A 20,237-nucleotide genomic window follows, 5' to 3' on the forward strand; every position below is an offset into this window, starting at 1 on the left:
GTCGCTGCGCGTGGCCGCTGCTGCGGCGGCTCCCGGCGCGCGCCGCGCTCGCGCTCCGCCATGGCGGCGGCTCCGCTCCCCGCGCGCGCCCCGCCGCCGCCGCAGCCTCCTCCTCATCCTCCTCCTCAGCGAACGGGGACGGCGGCGCCTCCCGCGCCCCCGACACCTCGCTCTTCGTGCCCGTGCCGCTGAAACCCGGCCTCGGCGGCGCGGCCGAAGAAGACGTGGGCGCCGAGCTCACGCGGCCCCTCGACAAGGGTGAGTGCGGGCGGCGCCGTGAGGGGCGGGGGCCCCGGGGCTCCGACCGTGAGGCCTCGGCCGCCCTCTGCCCGCCGGCGCTGGCAGAGGCCGCGCCTCGAGCGCGCTGCGCCGCTCGGCTCGGGAAGGGCGTTCGGGAGCTCGAGCCAGTCCGGGGAACGGGGATGGGGAACGGGCTGGGCACGGATCGGGTGAGGAGCGGCTGGGGCTCGGCCAGGAGGAGAGGAGGCTCAGGGAACACCTCGCCTTTTACTGCTCCCTGGCAGGAGGAGAGGAGGCTCAGGGAACAAACACCTCGCCTTCCTTCGACTGCTCCCGGCCAGGAGGAGAGCAGGCTCAGGGAACACCTCGCCTTCTCCTGCTCCCGGCCAGCAGCCTGGATGGGAATCAGGCTCTGCTCCTAGGGAACGGCCTCAAGCTGTCCCAAGGGAGGCTTAGGCTGGACATTGGGAGGGATTTCTTCACCGGAAAAGTGAATAAACATTGAAAAGGGCTGGAGTCACCATGTCTGGAGGTGTCTAAGGACAGACTGCATGTGGCACACACAAGTGGTGTTTGGCCATAGGTTGGAGTCGATGATCAGAGAGGTCTTTGTGGCTTAGCTGACTGTGTGATCCTGCTGCTCTGGTGTCCTTTCCTGGGCTCAGAAACACCCTCTGCCCTAAGAGCAGGGCTCCTTCCCTGCACCTTGTGTGACCTGTCGCTATTTGTGCCCGTGAAGGTGAAGTAGGATGAAGGATATTGAGTGAGATGGCACCTGCATGCGGTGGGGTTCCTGGGGCTGTGCTGAGCAGGGTGATCCTTCTAGCTCAGGGTGTTCTGTGATTGCTCAGTGCCTGTAGGTGTCACCTGTGTGCAGGAACCTCGGCTGGCCCTTCCTCCATCCCCTGGTTTGGCCGGTCGGGATAAAGGTGCATTCCAGAGCCAGAGCGGTGTCTGGACTTTAGAGACACGGTTTCCTCAGATATTGCTGCTGCAGACCGAAGAGATTGTCTGTGTGTGAGTGTGCTTGGATCAGAAGTGGGTGAGGTGACAGGACAAGGGGGAATGGCTTCACATGGACAGAGGGTAGGTGGAGATTGGGTATTAGGAAAAAATTCTTCCCTGTGAGGGAGGTGAGGCCCTGGGGCAGGGGACTGCAGTGGCATGGTCTTTAAGGTCCCTTCCAGCCCAGGCAGTTCTGTGATCTTATGACTCCACGATCTTTGAAGGTTTGGTAAATAAGAGCCAAGGTCTTGATTCTTTTGGTGTTTGCTGGTCTGGAAGCGTTAATGCTGCAAATGGAAATCTTTCGTATCTTCTCGTAATTAAGTGTTGTCATGACGCATTATTTATCTTAACTCCAGAGTATAGGAGCGTGGGCAAATTATCTTAATAGTTCAGGACTGTGGAGAGAGGAATATCTGGCCTTGACAGCTAAAAAATCCCAGTCAGGATGAAGAATGCTGAACAGCTGTAATGCAAAAATCTGCATTGTCAAACTTGTCTTTGGTATGAGTAGTGCATTCCTCAGGTGCCAATAAAGGTGAATGATGTCTCCTTACTTGCACATTACCTGTTGTCTCATTTATTAGAGGAACAGTTATGGTGGATGTCTTCAAAACCACAACTAAAATGCTCTGGGAAAATACGTACAGATTCTGTTTGGTCTTTGCTAAGTTGTTGAGAGCAGGCTGGCTAAAATGATGTGGAAATTAACTGTTTCAGACAGCCTGATGTTCTCCCCCGTGAGACTGGCGAGGAATAGCAGCCGGTGCAACCCGTGTGGTGCTCATCTGGCTCTCTTTGTTGCTGTCAACAGTATTTTGAAAAAACAATAATGTATTTTAAAAGTATTGGTATTTTGAAACCAAATAATGTTAGAGAAGACAGGACAAGACCTTCTTAAACATGTAGCCATTTTTAAAAAATGAAATAAAAAGTCTTCCTCTGCTTTCCCCCTTCGGGTTCTGACCACACACAGTATTACGCATCTATTTTTAAAAATATTTTAGTTGCAGATAGTTTGTCAGAATCTGCTGCTAAGTACTGACTAGATTTAATAAAGATCTGTATTTTTGAGCTTTCTGGTTGCTGCTGGTGCAGAAACTTTGTTAGTGAGCATACCTGCAGTGTGAATCATCTTGTTAGCTTGTTACTTGCTCGAGTGACACTGATTATAGTTTTCACACTGGTCAAACGCTGCTAGGAGGACAAAAGGTCTTTTTAGAAGCTTTTGTAAAGCCAGTTTTGTAAAAACTTCATTACAGACCTGGAAATTGAATGTTTTCAATTTCTGATGGATGCTTTCAGTTTTGGTGTGTGTATCTTCTGCATCAGTTGTCACTGAGTGTCAGGGCTCGGTACGTGCACAGGTTGCTTGGAGTGGACAATGGGAGTCCAATATTTGGGGAGGAATTGTGAAATGAAGCACCTCACTGCCCCAGTGGTTACAGACAGCCTGACTGCAGTGGGGTGTTGGCATCAGAGATGCAGGGAAATGTCTCCAAAGTCTCCTGCAAACAGGGTTGAAACATCTAAATGAATCTGATACCTTGGAGACTGAGTGATTTCTGAACTTTACTGCTGTCTTTCTACAGAGAACCTTAAAAATGCTGCTGAGAAGTGAAAGTAATTGAGGAGTAAGAGCTAAACCAGCTCAGGAATGAGGGTTAAACAAAGGGAGCTCTCAAAGCAGGAGTGGACGGTCAAAGGGTAGTGATGAGGCAGGACACATGCTCTGAGTGCTGTGTGCGGTTGGATGAGCTCAGATGGCTGCAGTGCCAGTTTGTTTTGTTAGATTTTCCTCATTGTTGGACAGTGTTTGTGCTGGGGAAGGCTCCTGACCTTGGGCACACGGTCCCAATGTCGCCGGCCTGGCATGGGAGCGTGTTTGCACTGACCTTTCAGTCTTGTAGCGAGGCCAATGGGCTGTGAATTGGGCTGCGGGGCTGAGCGTGTGTCAGTGCTGGGGCTGCTGGGGAGGCTCTGCAGAGCACTGAGCCCTGGGCTTGCTGTCCTGCACTGTCTGCCAGTCTGCCTTGGCTTTCAGGGCCCTCGAACGTGGGTGTGGGTGCCTTCCCAGGAAATGTATTCCTGCTGGGGCCCGTGCTTCTTTGTTGCCTTTGGGGCCACTTCAGACACGAGTCAATCCATTCAAACACTGCTGTGGTGCTGTGGCATGTGCGTTTGAATCTGCCATATTCTCCTCAGCTGCTGATTTTCCTTGTGCCAAGGGGGCTGTCTCTGTCACAGCTTTTAGAGAGGCAATCTTCCCGTAATTGAAGGCTGATTTCCTGGGAGCTTTCCATGTTACAGAGAGCAGAGCCTGCTAGTGTTGTGCCCAGTGACTTGTGCTCCATTTGTCACTCCCAGCATTTTATAATGCAGCGGTCACAGACTGGAGTTTGAAGAATAATGGAAGCTCATGAATAGGCCTTCATGAAATTTCCTAGATTTTTTGTGAATTTGTGATCTGCTGTAGATGGAAAGGGGACACATCTTTCTGTACTGTCATTTAGCAAACATTTAATGAGCTAAAATCAGCGTGTGCTTGAGTAAGTAGAATTTTGTTGCAACACTAAACTTGCCTTTTAGGAGAGGGAAAGAGTTTATTAAAAAGTGTATAAGATTTTATTCAAAGAAAGCTGAGTAATTTGTGATACATCTGAAGGAACTGTGGTTTTTTTCTTTTTTTCTTCCTTCCATTTATTTAACCTGAGACAAGAAAGAATACCGTGTCTGGATTACCTGATCTTTCTGAGGAGTCTGTCTTGGAAGCAGGGTGGAGAGAAGAACATGGCTCAGGATGTTGATTAAAGCTGTCACCAAGTAGCTCAAGCAGATTTGCTTTTCATATTAAAACCTCCCGATAGGTGCTGATAAAAAGCAAACAAAAACCCACCCCAAAACACTAATTAGTTTGTTCCATGACTTGTTAGCTGCACATTCCCATCTTTATGGTTTCCTGACAAGCACCAGAGGAAGGCTGGCACCACCTTAGTGGCAGTTCTTACTCTGCTTTATTTGAAGGTTGTCCTCCACAATAACCCCAATCTCACTCCATGACTTTATTTGATTTAGGGGGAGTTCATTTGTGTCTGTTGAGCATCAAAAGATTCCCTCTCTCCAGAGTATAAACCGGGATCTTTGGGCCAGGAGAATGTGATCAAATTTTGAGGAAGCTCTAAAAAAAGTTATTCTTTATCTGCAGGTGAAGTCCTAAAAAATTTAAATAAGTTCTACAAAAGAAAAGAAATTCAAAGATTAGGAGCTGAAAATGGACTAGATGGTAAGAAAATAAGTTTATATTACTTTAATGTGAAATCTGTTTTGCTTCAAATATGGCATTAGATGTGATCTTTTTATCTCAACACTGCTTCTTTCCATTGTCTCTGCCACTTGGTTCAAGTAATCTTTATATTTACTTTTAATAGCTTATATTAAGGTACAAGTTTTTAATGAACTGCTTCAGTGTTTTATTGAGTGTTTACAAATAGAGTTTTCTGATCCTGGCCACATTGATTTTATTATTTTTCTTTTTTTTCCCCCAGCTCGCCTCTTTCACCAGGCATTTATAAGCTTTAGGAAGTATATCATGGAATCCAGTTCTGTGAGTGCTGATTTGCATATTATTCTCAATGATATATGCTGTGGTGCAGGCAAGTATCTGGAATGCTTGTAAAGTAAAATGTGCATTTTTGCTTGGTTTTCCTTGTATACTTACCTATGTACATGTGGACCTCCTACGGAGAATTATTATTCAATATGATTGAGAATTAATTCACTGCTGTCAGAGAGATTAAAAATCCCTGCTTCCCTATCAGAAACATCTGTGCCCATCCAAGGGAATGTTCAGTTGTTAAATCTTGTGAAGTGGAAATGCAAGATGTGGAGGTGATAGCAGGAAGCAGCCTGTGGTTGCACAGCGTCTGTTCAGGGCTGAAATGAGAAGAGCTGCTCTGTTTATTGCTCTCTTTGCAATCCAGCAGTCACTAGGGGGCACCTGGAGAGCTCTGTCCCGGCTGGTGGCTCTGGGGACAGCTTTGTGACAGTGCTCTGTCCCCTGTGGCACTCACAGGGGTGTCCTTGCCTGCTTGGTGCATCCTGTGCTGGCATTAACAGCTCTTACCTGGGAGGTGATGCCAGCTGGGAGCAGCAGAATCCACACAGAAAGCTTGTGTCATTTGCACAGTGGGATTTAATGACGGGATTTTGAAGATTGCAGTGGCTGTGAGTTTTGTCTTTAAATGTAAATGTGTAGATTTTAAATGTTGGCCATCTTAGGAAATCGTCTCATTATATTTTTTGTGCATAAAATATTCCACATTTTATGCACAAAATTTTTCTCATTTCCACTCCTTATCTGGTTATAGATGACCATTATGCCTTATAACTCATATACAGAAGTACTGAAATTTTTAAATTTGAGTTTTGCCTGTCCAAAGATGATAATTTAATATGCCACAGTTTAAAAAATATTTCCACAATAATTTTTATTAATTGAATAATAATTCTCAATTTAACCTCCCCCAAAATCAAACATCCCCCCAACAAAATGAAAACACTCCAAGAAACCCCAAAGCACTGCTATTTCTTTTTGTGTATGTTTCATAGTAACAGAGGTTTAGATCAAGGCAGTTCTTTGAAATGCTAAGAGAGCTGGACAGTAGGAGTGTGAACTGAAATGGGACCTTTAAGGCCCACATGTCTGCTGTGCAGACATTCAGAAGAATGAACCTGGATTTCTCTTCTGAGTTGATTTTAGAATTTGGAACCAGCATTCTAAGTCTTGGCAGCTTGGAGAAGCTGCAAATCTGTTTTTCTCTGTTTATTCATAAAAGCCCTTTAAAAGATTCTCCTTCTCCTTCTCCTTCTTTCTCCTTCTCTTCCCCCTCCCTTCCCCATTTGGGAAGAAGGGGCTAAAATCTTCTTACGACAGAAAAACTATTTCTCATCCAGTTTTTCCACAGTTTCTCATTTTTACTTAAAAGTTCTGCAGGCAAATAGGCTGAGCAGAGTGGATATACTGAAATGAGATGCACTTTTTCATATTATTGTGCTTGTATTCCATCGCTGAATGAGTCCAGGTACTTGTGTTAGTTTCCCTTTCTGCCACTGAGGTAATTACTGAATTTTGTGGAGAGCCAGAATTGAAAGGATTACATAAGTGTGGGGTGGAAATGGTAGAAAATACTTTTCAAAGTTTTTAATGAAGGCAGACACTCAGACAAGCACAAAACTTTCTGAAAAGGGTTTGTTCCTCCAGGTCACGTGGATGATCTGTTCCCGTTTTTCCTGAGGCACGCCAAGCAGATCTTCCCCATGCTGGACTGCATGGATGATCTGCGCAAGATCAGCGACCTGAGGCTGCCCCCAAACTGGTCAGTGTGCTCCAGGGGCTGCCCTGGTTCCTTCTCCTACTGCCATGGAATTCCAGAGTCTGTGGGCTTCAACACTTTCAGTGCTTTTCTCTGTTTGTCCAATAATTTGTGTCAGGAACTCTTGTTACAATGAATTAAAAAGAAAATAATATCAGCTGTGAAAGTCATTGAGTTGCTTTTCCAGGAAGAAGTTTTCTGGCAATGTGTTTGGGAGGTAGCACATCAAAACATTAAAATGTTGATAAGCTCAAGGAGAGAGAATTGCAGGAATAATAAGAATTATTTTGAACACAATGTGTGAATTTCACTCTGAATCTTTGAAAGCATTTTGTGACTCAGAAGATCAATATGTAAGACACAGTAACCTCTTTATACTGTCTCTAAGAACTTGATGTTATTGCTTTCAACACACATTAAAATTATTAATGAATAAATGCTTGATATAATTTCCAGTTTCTCATGAGTCAGTATCCAGATAATGTTCAACAGATCTCCTTTTTTCTCATTTTTACTTAGAAGTTCTGTAGGCAAATAGGCTGAGCAGAGTGAATATACTGAAATATACTTTTTTTATCTTTGCTTTAGGTATCCAGATGCCAGAGCTATTCAGAGAAAGATAATATTCCATGCTGGTCCTACAAACAGTGGAAAAACTTACCATGCTATCCAGAGATTTTTGTCAGCCAAATCTGGAATATACTGTGGTCCACTAAAACTTCTGGCTCATGAGATCTTCCAAAAGAGTAATGATGCTGTCAGTATGTCATATTACTTACCAAGATCCTTAGTGCTGGAACAGTCTCATGCATGCATGTCTGTGAAGTTCTGTGGTGGCCCCAGGTGCTCCTGGAGCCCTTTGCTTTGCAGTGCTGTCAGCGCATGTGGAATCAGTTGTGCATTTGTGCTTTAGCTGCAGAATGGAGCAGTGCTGTCCCCAGAGCCTGTGCTGTGCCATCATCCCTGTACCTGCCTCTGTTCTTCTGGGATTTGTTGCTCCCTGGGTTAGCCAGGTGCTACTATCAGCTTTTTCAGTCTTCCTTTGCCCATGACCTTTGTTATAGCTTGTACACAATAAAATACTCCTGCTTAACTCCCCCCAACCTTCTGCTTCAATGTATTAATTTATTTCACTTCACCATCCTTGAAAAATTCTGCAGATACAGATGTGTTGAAGGGCAGAGCTGTGCTAGAGGAAATTCTCAATAGTGTTTCATTTGGCATATTTTTGGAGGTTCCTCACCAGTGTGTTTCCAGCTGCAGAGAGCCAGACCAGCTCTGAAGCACTACAACCACATATCACATGTTAACTCAGAACAGTGTATGTGTACAGTACTGATGTTGTGATTTCTCTTTTTTTCATGTGGAATTTGTAACTCCTAGCGGCACATCAGAAAGATTGTTCAGTCCTAGGAGACTGCTGTAATGTAGCACATGTGTTCACAGAGTGACTGTGGGTACAGTCAGTGCTGTTCCTTGTTCTCCCACGTGTTTAGTGTGTGTGAGAACTTTTCACTGGCTGGTTCCTGGATCATGGATCATGTTTGGGCCCTTGGAGCTTGAACAGGGCTTCCAGCAGGGCTCTGTATGGCTGTAGGTATGGATGGAGCAGCCAGCAGCACCAAGGAGGGTAGGGCTGGCAGGGTGGTGGCCTCAGCTGTCTCTCACAGCTGGTCCTCATGAGTGTAAGGCAGCAGGGCAATTGCCAAAGGAGCTGGAGCTTGTGAGGCTCCTTCATTGCTGGGCCTTGCTTTGTGAGCCCCTTGTGCTCTTCGAACAGTTCTTTGGTGGCAGATGGGACAGCTCTGAAATGCTCAGGGGAAGGTGTAACCTCCTGCAGGTGTAGGGGAAGGTATCTAAATACAGACACCCCCGCCTCATCGTTACACCTCCACTGTGACAGGACTTCAATACAAGGCAAAAGTCTCTCAAGGCTGAGTAGTTATTTCCAGGATAGCCTCTATTACACTGTCCTGAAACTACTGTAAGAAACTGGTTTTGTCCTCTTGGAAAGGGGATTCTTTCATGTTCAAAAACTTACCCTGAGATTTGTGAATGCCCTCAGAACGTGCCCTGTGACCTGGTGACAGGAGAAGAGCGTCTCTTTGCCAATGAGGACTCCAGACAGGCTCCTCACGTCGCTTGTACCATTGAAATGTGCAGCACTAACACACCTTGTAAGTACACAGAGTTGTTTCTGTCCTATCTGTGCTATCCTTGTGTGTTTGTTATTCTCAGGACTCCAAAGTAGCTGAGCTCTTCTCTTTCACTCAGGAATCAACATTTCCTGAACTATGATAGAGCAGGTCAAGAAACATGGATCATCTCAGAATAGCTTTTTGGTGATAGAGGATTAGCTTTGTTTGAGCAACCGTTTTTAGGAAACCTTTAAAATTCCTTCAATTCCTTCATGTCTTGTACTGCTGTTCTAGATTCTCTTCCTTGGTGCATCATATTTTTCTTTTTTTTTTTTTGTTTTAAGATGAAGTTGCTGTGATTGATGAAATTCAGATGATCAGAGATCCTGCCAGAGGCTGGGCTTGGACAAGAGCCCTTCTAGGTGAGCTTGGTGGTGTTGGCAGTGAATTAGCTTAATGGCACATGAAATACAAGCTTAGCACTTGGTAGAGTCATTAGTGGTTATGTGATGCAAAGTAAAAGTATTTGTTTTTAATGTCTTCCCACAGCAAGTTAGAGATACTCTGCCTCAAAGGGTTTGTCTGCATGATAGGAAGCTGCCTGTTGTGTTTTGCTTAACAAATGGGTCTTTAAAATTTAGTTCAGATGCCTCTTTTATTTTTCCTTCCTTGGATAATAGGGAGTCTTTACTACATTGTGTCTTTACATTGACTATTTCCAAGAAATATGCTTTTCTGTTCAATTAAAACAACACTGGTTTTCAAGATAGTACCCTTGTAGAGATTGTGCTAAATAATGGTAGCTTTAAATATTTTATAGTGTTAATTTCAAATGGCTCATTTATAGAGCTGCATCAATCTGTTATGTTCTTACAACAATGCTTATTTTGCTAACTTTAGAATATTTCTAGAGGAATTTTGGAAACAGTTTTCCTCATATTTGGAATAGAAGTTTGGAATTTGATTCCCTCTTGACCATTTCTTTCATTGCTTTTGATTCTAAGTTCAGCAGATTTGTCACACTTCCTTTACTTCCTGTTTTTCCCTTTTGTGTTCTGACTGAATTAGAGGTGAATTCATGTAGAAAACAAAACCCCTCAGTTCTGATATGGTTTGGGAGTTAGTAAAACATGAGTAGTAAGTAAAACATACTCAAAGCTTGCTCCATTTGTTCAGTGGCTGAGGGTACCTCTTGTTTTGGCTGAGAGGGTGCAGAGAGGTATTGGCTGCTCTGATTATCACACTGATGAATTGTCAATCACTTGCTGCTAAGAGATCAAGAGCAGCTCTAGGGAAATAGTGTATTGTGGGAGAGGCTTTAGGTGCAGGTTTGGCTCATTGAAGGAGGTGAAATACAGTCTTCATTGTTGTATATAAACAAGTAACATTTTGCTTTTTATTTCACTGGGCTTTGTTCAGGCCTCTGTGCAGAAGAAATCCACGTTTGTGGAGAACCTGCTGCTATTGACTTGGTGACAGAGCTCATGTACACTACAGGGGAGGAAGTTGAAGTAAGTAATTCTGAGAAGCGGTGAACACAATGTCAGGTTCTCTCTGCTGTAAAACAGGAAAAAATGTAGGGTCCTTTTGGGGATGTCACTGCTCAAAGTTGTTCTGCAGGAAGTCTTGTGTGACCGTGTTCACAGGGGTCTTAGGATGAGGGAAGAGATGAGAATGTGGACTCCATGTTTCAGAAGGCTGATTTATTATTTTATGATATATATTATATTAAAACTATACTAAAAAATAGAAGAAAGGGTTTCATCAGAAGGCTAGCTAAGAATAGAAAAGGAAGGGAAGGATAACAAAAGCTTTGGTCTCGGACAGAGAGTCCAAGCCAGCTGACTGTGATTGGCCATTAATTAGAAACAGCCACATGAGCCAATCACAGATGCACCTGTTGGATTCCACAGCAGCAGATAACCATTGTTTACATTTTGTTCCTGAGGCCTCTCAGCTTCTCAGGAGAAAAAATCCTAAGGAAAGGATTTTTCAGAAAATATCATGGTCACAGTCTTGTTAAACTGTTTTTCAGTTTCTGTAAAGCAAAGATGTTGCGAAGTTCTTTCCTTCCCTTTTTAAATAGTGGTGCTGTTTTTCTGTAGGAAGAAAAGTGGTTTGCTGAGTTGCCTTTAGGGGATGCTGCAGCTGGTACAGCTGTTTATGGGCTTTTACAGCTCTGATCTTCCAGGGGGGCACAGTGCTCTCGAGTTTGCTGACTTTACAGGATGCATTGCTGGTTAGGCTCTATATGATGGAATTTGAGTTTTAAAAGTACCCTTTTGGACAACTTGAATTGTAGGTCAGGAACTACGAGAGGCTGACTCCCCTGACTGTGCTGGATTATGCCTTGGAGTCCTTGGATAACCTGCGTGCTGGGGACTGCATTGTGTGCTTCAGCAAGAATGACATTTACTCTGTCAGCCGCCAGATTGAGGCCAGAGGGTTGGAATGTGCTGTCATCTACGGCAGCCTGCCCCCAGGTAAAGCACTGTGCTTTTATTGCTCAGGGAGTGTTGTGCTTCCTGTGCTTTCCTCAGGGAAACCCCCCGGTACTGCTTGCTTTATGGCAAAATAAAGCACTGCTGGTTTCCTAGTTTGGCTTCTTTATATAGCTAGAGAAAGTAATCAGCTTTCATTGGCTGGTGTTTTAATCTTGGGATTAGACCTTTATTATGTACTTAATTTTGATCTTCAGATAGATATAATTAAATGAGGTCTATCCACAGCTCTGGGAATGATTTAAGTCCCTCCTGCCTCCTCCTCCCATCTGGCCAAATACCAATCAAATACCAATTTATTTATTTTCTTCCTCAGCCTATTATAATGACATTGGACTTAGTGATATGTTGTCTAAATTTTGTATGGAGTTTGCAATGTGAAGTGTTCTGTCATTCTGTTTTAGGAACAAAGCTTGAACAGGCAAAGAAATTCAATGATCCTGATGATCCTTGCAAAATTTTAGTTGCTACAGATGCAATTGGAATGGGACTCAATTTGTAAGTATTGCAGCAGGTTATGGTACTTCTATTTTCCTTCAGGTGTGATGGCCACATTAATTTCTTTGCTTTTTTGTCTCCCCAGTCTGATTGTTGTTGTTAACTTATCTAAATATCTGCTGTGTCTAGATAACACAGTACATACATTTCAGTTTTGAAGTAGTGATCAATTTGGTTAGGCAGAACTAGGCTTTAGTTTTAAAAGTGATTCCAGAGCTAAATTGCTCCCTGGGCCTAATTCAGTGTGATGGTTGGCCATGGATGACAGGGCCTACTGGATGAACTGGAGTCAAATGGGCTGGGTTGTCAGAGTTATCATTCCCTTGCATTTCTGAAATACAGAGCAAGCTCAGCCCAGTGCCAGATGTATTCCATTGGTGAGGGACATGCAGTCACATCACTACAAACTGCTGAGGCAGGTGCTGGTGAATGGATTGGGAGGCAATTAGGACACGATTGATGTGTGCAGGGATGATTATTCTCCTGCCACTAGCCAGTGCCCTTTAGTATATGCTGTGTCCATAAGTAGTATCTGTGATACCCTAATTTATAGAGGAGAAAAAAACTTATAAAAAAGCAAAAAGCTTTAATTCTTCATATTGGAAGTAATTAGCAAAAAAGGATCGCTCTTTGTTTTGTTGAACTCTTTCAGGTGCATAAGAAGAATAATTTTTAACTCCATAGTGAAGCCGACAGTGAATGAGAAGGGGGAGAAGGAAATAGACACCATCACCACCTCGCAGGCGCTGCAGATCGCGGGCAGGGCCGGGCGCTTCGGCTCCTCCTTCCGGCAGGGCGAGGTCACCACCATGCACCGCGACGACCTGGCCCAGCTCAGGGACATCCTCAGAGAGCCCGTGCCCCCTGTCCAGGTGAGAGCCAGCCTGTGCACCTCTGCTCCGGGGCTGCATCTGATACCCTGATCCTGTGTTATCGTTCCTTCTGTTTGCGACCCGTAAAAATGAGTTGTGCCACAGCGACTTTGGGTGTACGTCCTGTTTGGAGACTTGTGGCATTCACATTCTCTGAACATGATTCCTTCGCCCAGGGTTTTTCTCCTGGGAAGCTGAAAAGAGAAAAGGAAAACAATTCTTATCTCATTTGCTTCTCTTGTGTTGTGCTCATGAGGAATGTGTTTGGAGATTGTTTACCCACAGGTGATTGTTTCACTGGATTTCAGTGTGAGTTGTTTTCACTCTTTGGCCAGTCAGGGCCAAGCTGTGCTGAGACTCTGGAAAGAGTCACGAGTTTTCATTATTATCTTTTTAGCATTCTGTAAGTATCCTTTCTGTATTCTTCAGAATAGTATAGTATTCTTTAATACTATACTATACTAAAGTATAGTATAGTATAGTGTATAATAATATATACTATACTAAAGGATAGTATATATTATATATAGTATATAATAATATAATAATACTATATAATACTATATATAATATAGTATTACACTATTAAATTATTATAGTATAATAATGCTATATAATAGTATATATAATATATTATTATACTATTATATTGTTATAATATAGTATAATAAAGTAATTAGCCTCTTGAGAACATGGAGTCAGATGCATCATTTTCTCCCCTCATCAGTGGACCTGCATTTACAATAGAGACTTTCTATGCTGCTTTTATATGAAATCTGCTCTTTTAAGAATTAAAAGCTCAAGCACAAAAGCTCTTAAGTTTCAGCTAAGTGTGCTTAATAAACTGGAGTCTGCAGGGTGCTTTGATTTCTTGCATTTTGTCTTTCAATATATTGTTTCTAGTGGATTGACTATAAAACAATATTGAGAATTAATGGAAATTTTTTTCTTTTTTTCCCATTTAGGCAGCTGGACTACATCCTACTCCTGAGCAGATAGAAATGTTTGCTTATCATCTTCCTGATGCCACTCTATCCAACTTAATTGTAAGAATGATCAAAATATTAGCAGCTTCTTTAAAAATGGAGTATCACTTATAGTCATTGCTTTGTACAAAGCTGCCCTTGGGAGGCCTGACAGACAGCCTTGTGTGTATTTTTTTATCAATTGGATTCTTCTCTCTGCCACACAAGTGATTGCAGGCAGGTTTAGGATGTTCAGCTTTTCTGTGCTAGACTTGGAAGTTTTGAAACCTGTCAGTCATTTTTACATGTGTTTAAAACTGTGCAGCAGCTTTTTCATTCCAGCTTTTCTGAATTTTAAATGTAGATATTTAGTTCTAAGGCTGAAGATATTAGAGATCTGAAATTAGATAAATTATTTGAAAATTCCTAGAAAACTGGTTGTTTGTTCCACATATTGTTCCACATATTGTTCCACATATCTGATATCTACCTGATTGTTTTTCCTGTTTCTGTGGATTTTGTGGTAAAACTGTGTAACTTTTAGAAAACTGATTTTGTGGGATCCATTTGATCTCCTCTTTAGATAGATACTAGTTCTTTTGGATGTACCTAAACATTATAAAGTAGAAATTAAGATTCTAATACTGTATTAATAAATCATTATCACAGCTTTTTAGTAAACTGAGAAATCCTTGGCAGCTTTCATGGTTTTAAATGTGCATTATTGTTGCTGCTGATCTGCTGTTATGTAGCAAAATGCAGATTTCTAACCTTGAAATAAAAGATTATACCTGGAGACCTCCTGGAAGACTTAGCCTGGTGGGGTAACAGCGCATCTTTAAAATTTTTAAATTAGCAATTTCTGGGCTAGCATAGTAGCGTTAAGATAAAAACCTTGTGTTGTTTTTGATATCTTAAATATTCATATTTAGTTAAAAAGCTCATCGTTTCTTTAAAGATGTTTTTAAAAACGTCTTTCAAAGATTTGCATTACACAAATTATTTTGGGGGCCCATAAAATTCCCCCTGCAGGGTGCACTGCATCTTCCATTTCTCCAGACCTTGAGTGTGTCTCATATTTTCTTTGAACTCCTCTATTGCAATACTGGATTTAGCTTGTGTTTTCTTTCTTCCTAAAATAGATCTGATCCTGACATTGAGCTAAAAATACCTCAATTATTGAGTTGCATGCTGTAAAGTTAGCTTTTTGGGTCATGCTAAGTGACAAACCTGAAGAAATTTCTAAACATAATGGTGACTGGTTCCTGTGATGGTGTTCTTTGTAACTAAAATGTACCCTTCCAGAACTTTGTTATTTAGGAGACTGATTGAAAGTGTTTAAATAAAGTGTAGTGTGTTGTGTCTTCTCCTCTGTATTGGAGAATTTAATGCAAATTCTGCTAAAAGAGCAGGATGATCTCCCCTGCCCACTTTTTTATTACTGTTGTCAAATTTGAGGGTTTTTAATTGTTCTTTCAGTATAACTAGTCTTTCAAACTCTAAATAACTTTTTGCTCTGGTAAGACAAAGTTGAAGGAGCCTCTCCTGTACTAACATTCTTCCATTTGGTTTTATTTTCCCAGGATATCTTTGTGAGCCTCTCCCAGGTCGATGGGATGTACTTTGTCTGCAATATTGATGATTTCAAATTTCTGGCAGATATGATTCAGCACATTCCACTCAATCTGAGATCACGATATGTCTTCTGCACTGCACCCTTGAACAGGAAAGAGCCTTTTGTGTGCACCACTTTGCTGAAGGTCAGCTATTTTTTCCCCTCAAAACATGTGGTGTTTATATTGGACCAAGAGGCTTTTGGTGCACTGGGACTGTATCTAGCTGCTGTATTTGTTGTGGGATTTTCTATCACATCATTTGAGAGCATTCTTAAAGTGCTCACAGGTAGCAGAAGGGATATAAAATAGCTGGACATGTATTGAATTCTTCACTATTTTTATTGACCAAAGCTTTTAACCTCTGAAAACTGGTTCTCATGATGGAAATTAAAGTTGGGATAGCTTCTCTGCTGTTTGCCTCTGAAAATCCTGCTGCTTGTCCTTGTCTGCCAGCTCTGGACTGGGAGGGATGAGAGTGGTGTTCCCTGGTCACTTGTGCACTGTTAAGCTTTGCCACCAGCATGTTCCTAAAAACAGTCATTAAAAACCAAGTTACTGCTCCTGTGAGCTGTTGGCTTGCCAACAGAAGTAAAGAATGTGGGATTAAGGGTGATTGCTGATGCTGTTATACAGTTACACAGAATTTAAACTTCAGAAAACACAGAGCTGTAAGTGGCTCTCAGAATTGTGTCACTTTACTTTTCAGGCCTGGATGAATTGGTTTTGCTGTGCCCCAGGAGTGATTATTTTGAGGAATTTGTAGTCAGCTGATTTTTCAGTTTTTCAGGTTTAATAATAATGTCACTTGGGACTGTTTGTTAGACAGTATTGCCATTGTACCCTTTTTAAAGACTGCATTAAACTTTTAAAATAATGTAAATGAAACTGATGTGGTGCTCTCATGTCACAAATATTAGAACCCTGCTTTTCAAAAATGGCTAAAGATCTTTAAAAAATGAGTGATTGATTAAAGAGTTGAAAAAAGTGCTTCCTTAGGAAAATGCTGAGCTTTTGGATTCCAAGTAGTGAAGGTGCAGAGGGGCATAATGCAGTGTTAGAGGGAGGTAGATTGTTGTGAATGCGTGTGTGAATTTAAGCCCCATTGCTTGGCCAAGAAAACCCAATTTAGTATCAGCCAGATAGGAAGCACTTATTCCAAGTCATGAGTACTCTTGAAAATTTTAGATTTAAATCTTACTTGACTTGTTTTTCTGTTAGTAGAAGAGCTGAGGTGTCTGGGTTTCAGAAGAGTGGATTTCTAGGGCAGATTAATCTGTTTGGTTTGTGGGTAGCGTGTTTCCTAAACCAAGGAATACATTTAATATTCCAAACTCTGGCAACCCTGAAACAAGATAATTAACCAAATAGGGTGAGGAGGATTAAAGAAGACACAAAGTCCATCTGCTTTGCTGGATGCAGTCAAATGCCTTCAGTGTTACACTTTTCTGGATAGCTCTGTGCTTTTGTTGCTTAACTCTGTGCATGGCCCATGGACAAATTGTGTTAATGAGGCCCTGGAAAGGAGAGGTGACTCCTGTGTTGGGTAATTAAGTAAAAGAATGTGTGGCATTTGGGTTGTGTAAAGCAAACCGGTGTTTTATGGAGTATTCTGTGCATACAGACTCTGGGGGATTTAACTCTTTGGGGATTCCCTGTGTTTGTTTTCCAGTTTGCACGGCAGTTCAGCAGGAACGAGCCGCTGACGTTCGACTGGCTCTGCCGCCACACCAAGTGGCCCTTGGCTGCTCCAAAGAACATCAAGGAGCTGGTGCACCTCGAAGCTGTGCATGATGTTTTTGACCTCTATCTGTGGTTAAGGTATTGTCTTTGTGCTTGAAGACTGTTTGTTTTTTCCTGTTATTTATGACTTGCAGTCCTAGAAGTGCAGTGTCTTGAAGCCTGTCGCAGACATCTTTTATGGAAAATCCTGTCCTTAGGATTTTTCCTCCTGAGAAGCTGAGAGCCCTCAGGAACAAAATGTAAACAATGGTTACCTGCTGCTGTGGAATGCAACAGGTGCATCTGTGATTGGCCCATGGTGGATGTCTGTAATTAATGGCCAGTCACAGCTGGCTCGGACAGAGAGCTGAGCCACAAACTTTTGTTATCATTCCTTCCTATTCTATTCTTAGCCAGCCTTCTGATGAAATCCTTTCTTCTCTTCTTTTAGTATAGTTTTAATATAACATATATCATAAAATAATAAATCAAGCCTTCTGAAACATGGAGTCAGATCCTCGTCTCTTCCCTCATCCTAAGGCCCCTGTGAGCACGGTCACAGAGGCCCAGATGTACATGGAGCAGGATGGGCTCCTTTGGCCTTTTAGAGGATCTTGACAAATCAGTGTTGAGGGAGTGAGTTCTGCAGGCAGCAGTGTGTGACTGACAGAAGGAGAAGGGAGAAACAAGGACTGGAGCAGCTGAAATGCAAACTAAACTACGTATTCCCATGCAACATGTAATGAATATTCATTTTACTTAGTACATATCCCACTTTTGTCCCAGTGAGAAGGTTTAACTGTGTGTGCTTTTGCCTCCCTTCAGTTACCGCTTCATGGACATGTTCCCTGACGCTGCCCTCGTGAGGGACATCCAGAAGAAACTGGACGACATTATCCAGATTGGTGTCTGCAACATCACAAAGCTGATCCGAGCCTCCCAGTCTGCAGCTGCCCCTGGCACAGCTGAGGTGGTGGCAGAAGATTTTCCTCTCTCAGGGACTCAGAGGGACCCCAGGGCGGGGTCGGAGCGCCACGGCACAGCCTCCACGGAGGCTCTGTCCATCGCAGTGGAGGCTGCAGGGCTCAGGAGAGCCAAGAGCACGAGGCCCTCCCGGCTGGGGGGCAGGCAGGAGGAGCTGAAAAGCTACGGCCGGGGATCCCTTGCCAACAGACTGCTGAGGGAGGGACTTCTGACCCAGGAAATGCTGAGACAGCTGGAGAGTGAGTGGCAGGATCAGCACAGGAATGGTAGATATGGCTTTGGCTCAAAGAGAGATGATCAGCATAGTTCAAAGGAAACAAGGAAAAAGAGAAAATAGAACCGTGCCCTAATTCTGTTTAGTTTTTATTCATAAAATAAAATACTATTTTAATAACAACTGTGGCATTTCATGTTTACACTGCTGCAGCTCCTTGATGCTTTTCCTTCTCCTGTGACCAGTAATGTGAAGCACTCAGAGAACTGGACTCTTCAAAGCTCAGAGGCCATAAGTTTGTTTTAGCCACTTAGCTGTACACTCTTTCAATCATGGTGTTCAGCATCAGTGTATGATCTACTGCTGTGTGAAAATTTGAACTTGGTGTCTTCTTGCAGGATATCCTCTCATCATCAATAAATGTCAGAAATTTCACTAGTAATGAATTAGCTACTCATTCCACCCCTTCCCAAAGGGCAGAGTTTAACAGGCCACAAACAAGTGATGAACAGCCTGGAACAAAATTGGCTTAGAATGGTGATGGGAGTCATATGCCTCTAACCATTGTGTCCTGTGAAAATGTGTAAGGAGGTTAAAATAATTTGTGGTAATGTGTCAGGAGTGATGGAATTCTGGCCACGAGAATTTTGGAGTGGATTTCAGTTATTGTGATTTGGTTTTCAGCTTTAAGGTGGGCGTTCGAGCTCCCAGTTTGGATGCTGGAGAGTGGAGAGAATCAGATGCTGAAACTGCTGTGTATTTACAGAAAGGGTTTCAGCACTTGTACATGTTGCTGGGCTGCCTGAGGAGAATAATGGTGCACTGGTGGTGTATAAGTGCACAGGTCCTGCTTGTGTCAGTGTTGGGAAACCTTTAAGATCCAGGCTGAGTTTCATTGTCAAATACCTGACTTTCTGAAATGATCAACTGTGGTTCTTTGCAGGCTGAAGTTTGCTCTGAATCCCCTTTTCTTTCTCCTGGTATCAGTCCTTTGTGCTGCTGTTCAGAAAGAAATCTGCAGCAGTTTGTAAAATGTTTTTACAGCTGTTTCAGTGTAGCTCATGCACTCTTTCCTCATTGTTTACTAAAAGGCAAGCAGTGTGTAAATGCTTCTAGCCCATGTGATCTCCTGCTGCTTTCAGTTCAGTGCTGGTGGGAAGAGAAAGTTTTAGCTCCTTCCCCTGCAAAGCCACATCTTTTTTTCCTTCCCCAAGAAAAAGCAAGCAGCTCTGTGTGTGTGGCAGTGGCCATGTGAGTGTTGTGGATTTTCTGCTCTGCAGATGAGTGGTTCAGCTTTGCTTTCCCAGAACAGCAGCACCATTTGCACAGAGTGCAAGCTTGCATTAACCCTTCCAGGTGTGTTGTGTTTGCTGCTGTCACACAGCTTGTGTGATGTGCCTTGTGTGGTGGAGTGCTATCAGTTGCTCCCTGGCACTCACTGGAAGGGAAGCAGTAGTTGCTCGAGCCTGAGGCACGTTTTGCCCTCATGTGTTGTCCCACTTACCCCTGGGACTGCACTTCCCCAGGGTGGATGTGCAAACCACTGTTTGAAACCCCCTGGGCTGTCCACCATGGACAACTCTCATTTTCTCTGGCTTGTGGGAGACCCACACTGATATTGTGCTTCTGTTAGGCTGAATTTGTGCTTTAACCACACAGTAAGCTGAGTGCTAGTGTATATTTTTGAGCAAGGAAAGAGTGTCTGGGACTACAGGGTGTAAGCCAGCCTTGTGTTTCGGCACCAAGCCCTGCAATAAAGAAGCTAAATGGCTATAAGCATTCTTTTTTGTATTTTGCTGAGATTAGCACTTTGCTTAACTCGCTGCTTGTTTCCATAGGGACTCCATAGTAACTGTTGTAGGAGCTCTGAAGTTTATTCAGGCGTTTCCAGGCTGACTTTATGAAAGTTTTCTTCTGAGCTAATGGTGTGGCTGTCATTGACTCCCATTAGAATGGCTGCCAGATTGATCCCCTGTGCTACAATCTGGACTGCTGTGGTGCAGTTACCCCAACTATCCATTTTTAACCTGCCTTGTGGGGCTGTGCTGAAGCTTTATTTTTAAGCAACAACCATGCTATTCTCTTGATCTGGGAATCACGTTTGCAAACCTAT

The 20,237-nt window shown here is 43.1% G+C and overlaps 1 protein-coding gene across 2 annotated transcripts; it reads left to right on the plus strand.

Moving 5' to 3' along the window:
- Positions 1-118: 118 nt before the first annotated feature.
- On the plus strand, positions 119-18,566 carry SUPV3L1 (Suv3 like RNA helicase). Of its 2 annotated transcripts, XM_063164219.1 has the most exons (15): positions 119-258; positions 4,451-4,528; positions 4,791-4,898; positions 6,506-6,620; positions 7,206-7,374; positions 8,683-8,794; positions 9,100-9,177; positions 10,175-10,266; positions 11,058-11,238; positions 11,661-11,754; positions 12,407-12,626; positions 13,592-13,672; positions 15,175-15,351; positions 16,877-17,025; positions 17,752-18,566. In XM_063164219.1, exons 3-15 carry the CDS (start codon positions 4,835-4,837, stop codon positions 18,245-18,247), a joined length of 2,028 nt encoding a protein of 675 aa, XP_063020289.1. In that variant the 5' UTR covers positions 119-258; positions 4,451-4,528; positions 4,791-4,834; the 3' UTR covers positions 18,248-18,566. The 2 variants fall into 2 exon arrangements, with proteins under 2 accessions (XP_063020289.1, XP_063020290.1); XM_063164220.1 differs by lacking the exon at positions 119-258 and having other exon boundaries at positions 4,450-4,528; positions 4,791-4,849.
- Positions 18,567-20,237: the final 1,671 nt, after the last annotated feature.

Source organism: Melospiza melodia, chromosome 9 (genome assembly GCF_035770615.1).
Source record: "Melospiza melodia melodia isolate bMelMel2 chromosome 9, bMelMel2.pri, whole genome shotgun sequence".
Taxonomy (NCBI): domain Eukaryota; kingdom Metazoa; phylum Chordata; class Aves; order Passeriformes; family Passerellidae; genus Melospiza; species Melospiza melodia.

What these genes read in the sequence shown, in the direction of transcription:
- SUPV3L1 (XM_063164219.1), top strand. Translation starts at nt 4,835, where the DNA reads ATGGAATCCAGTTCTGTGAGTGCTGATTTGCATATTATTCTCAATGAT. An exon ending in GTGCAGCACTAACACACCTT is followed by an intron (nt 8,795 to 9,099) that starts GTAAGTACACAG and finishes TTTTGTTTTAAG; the next exon opens with ATGAAGTTGCTGTGATTGAT. An exon ending in AGCCCGTGCCCCCTGTCCAG is followed by an intron (nt 12,627 to 13,591) that starts GTGAGAGCCAGC and finishes TTTCCCATTTAG; the next exon opens with GCAGCTGGACTACATCCTAC.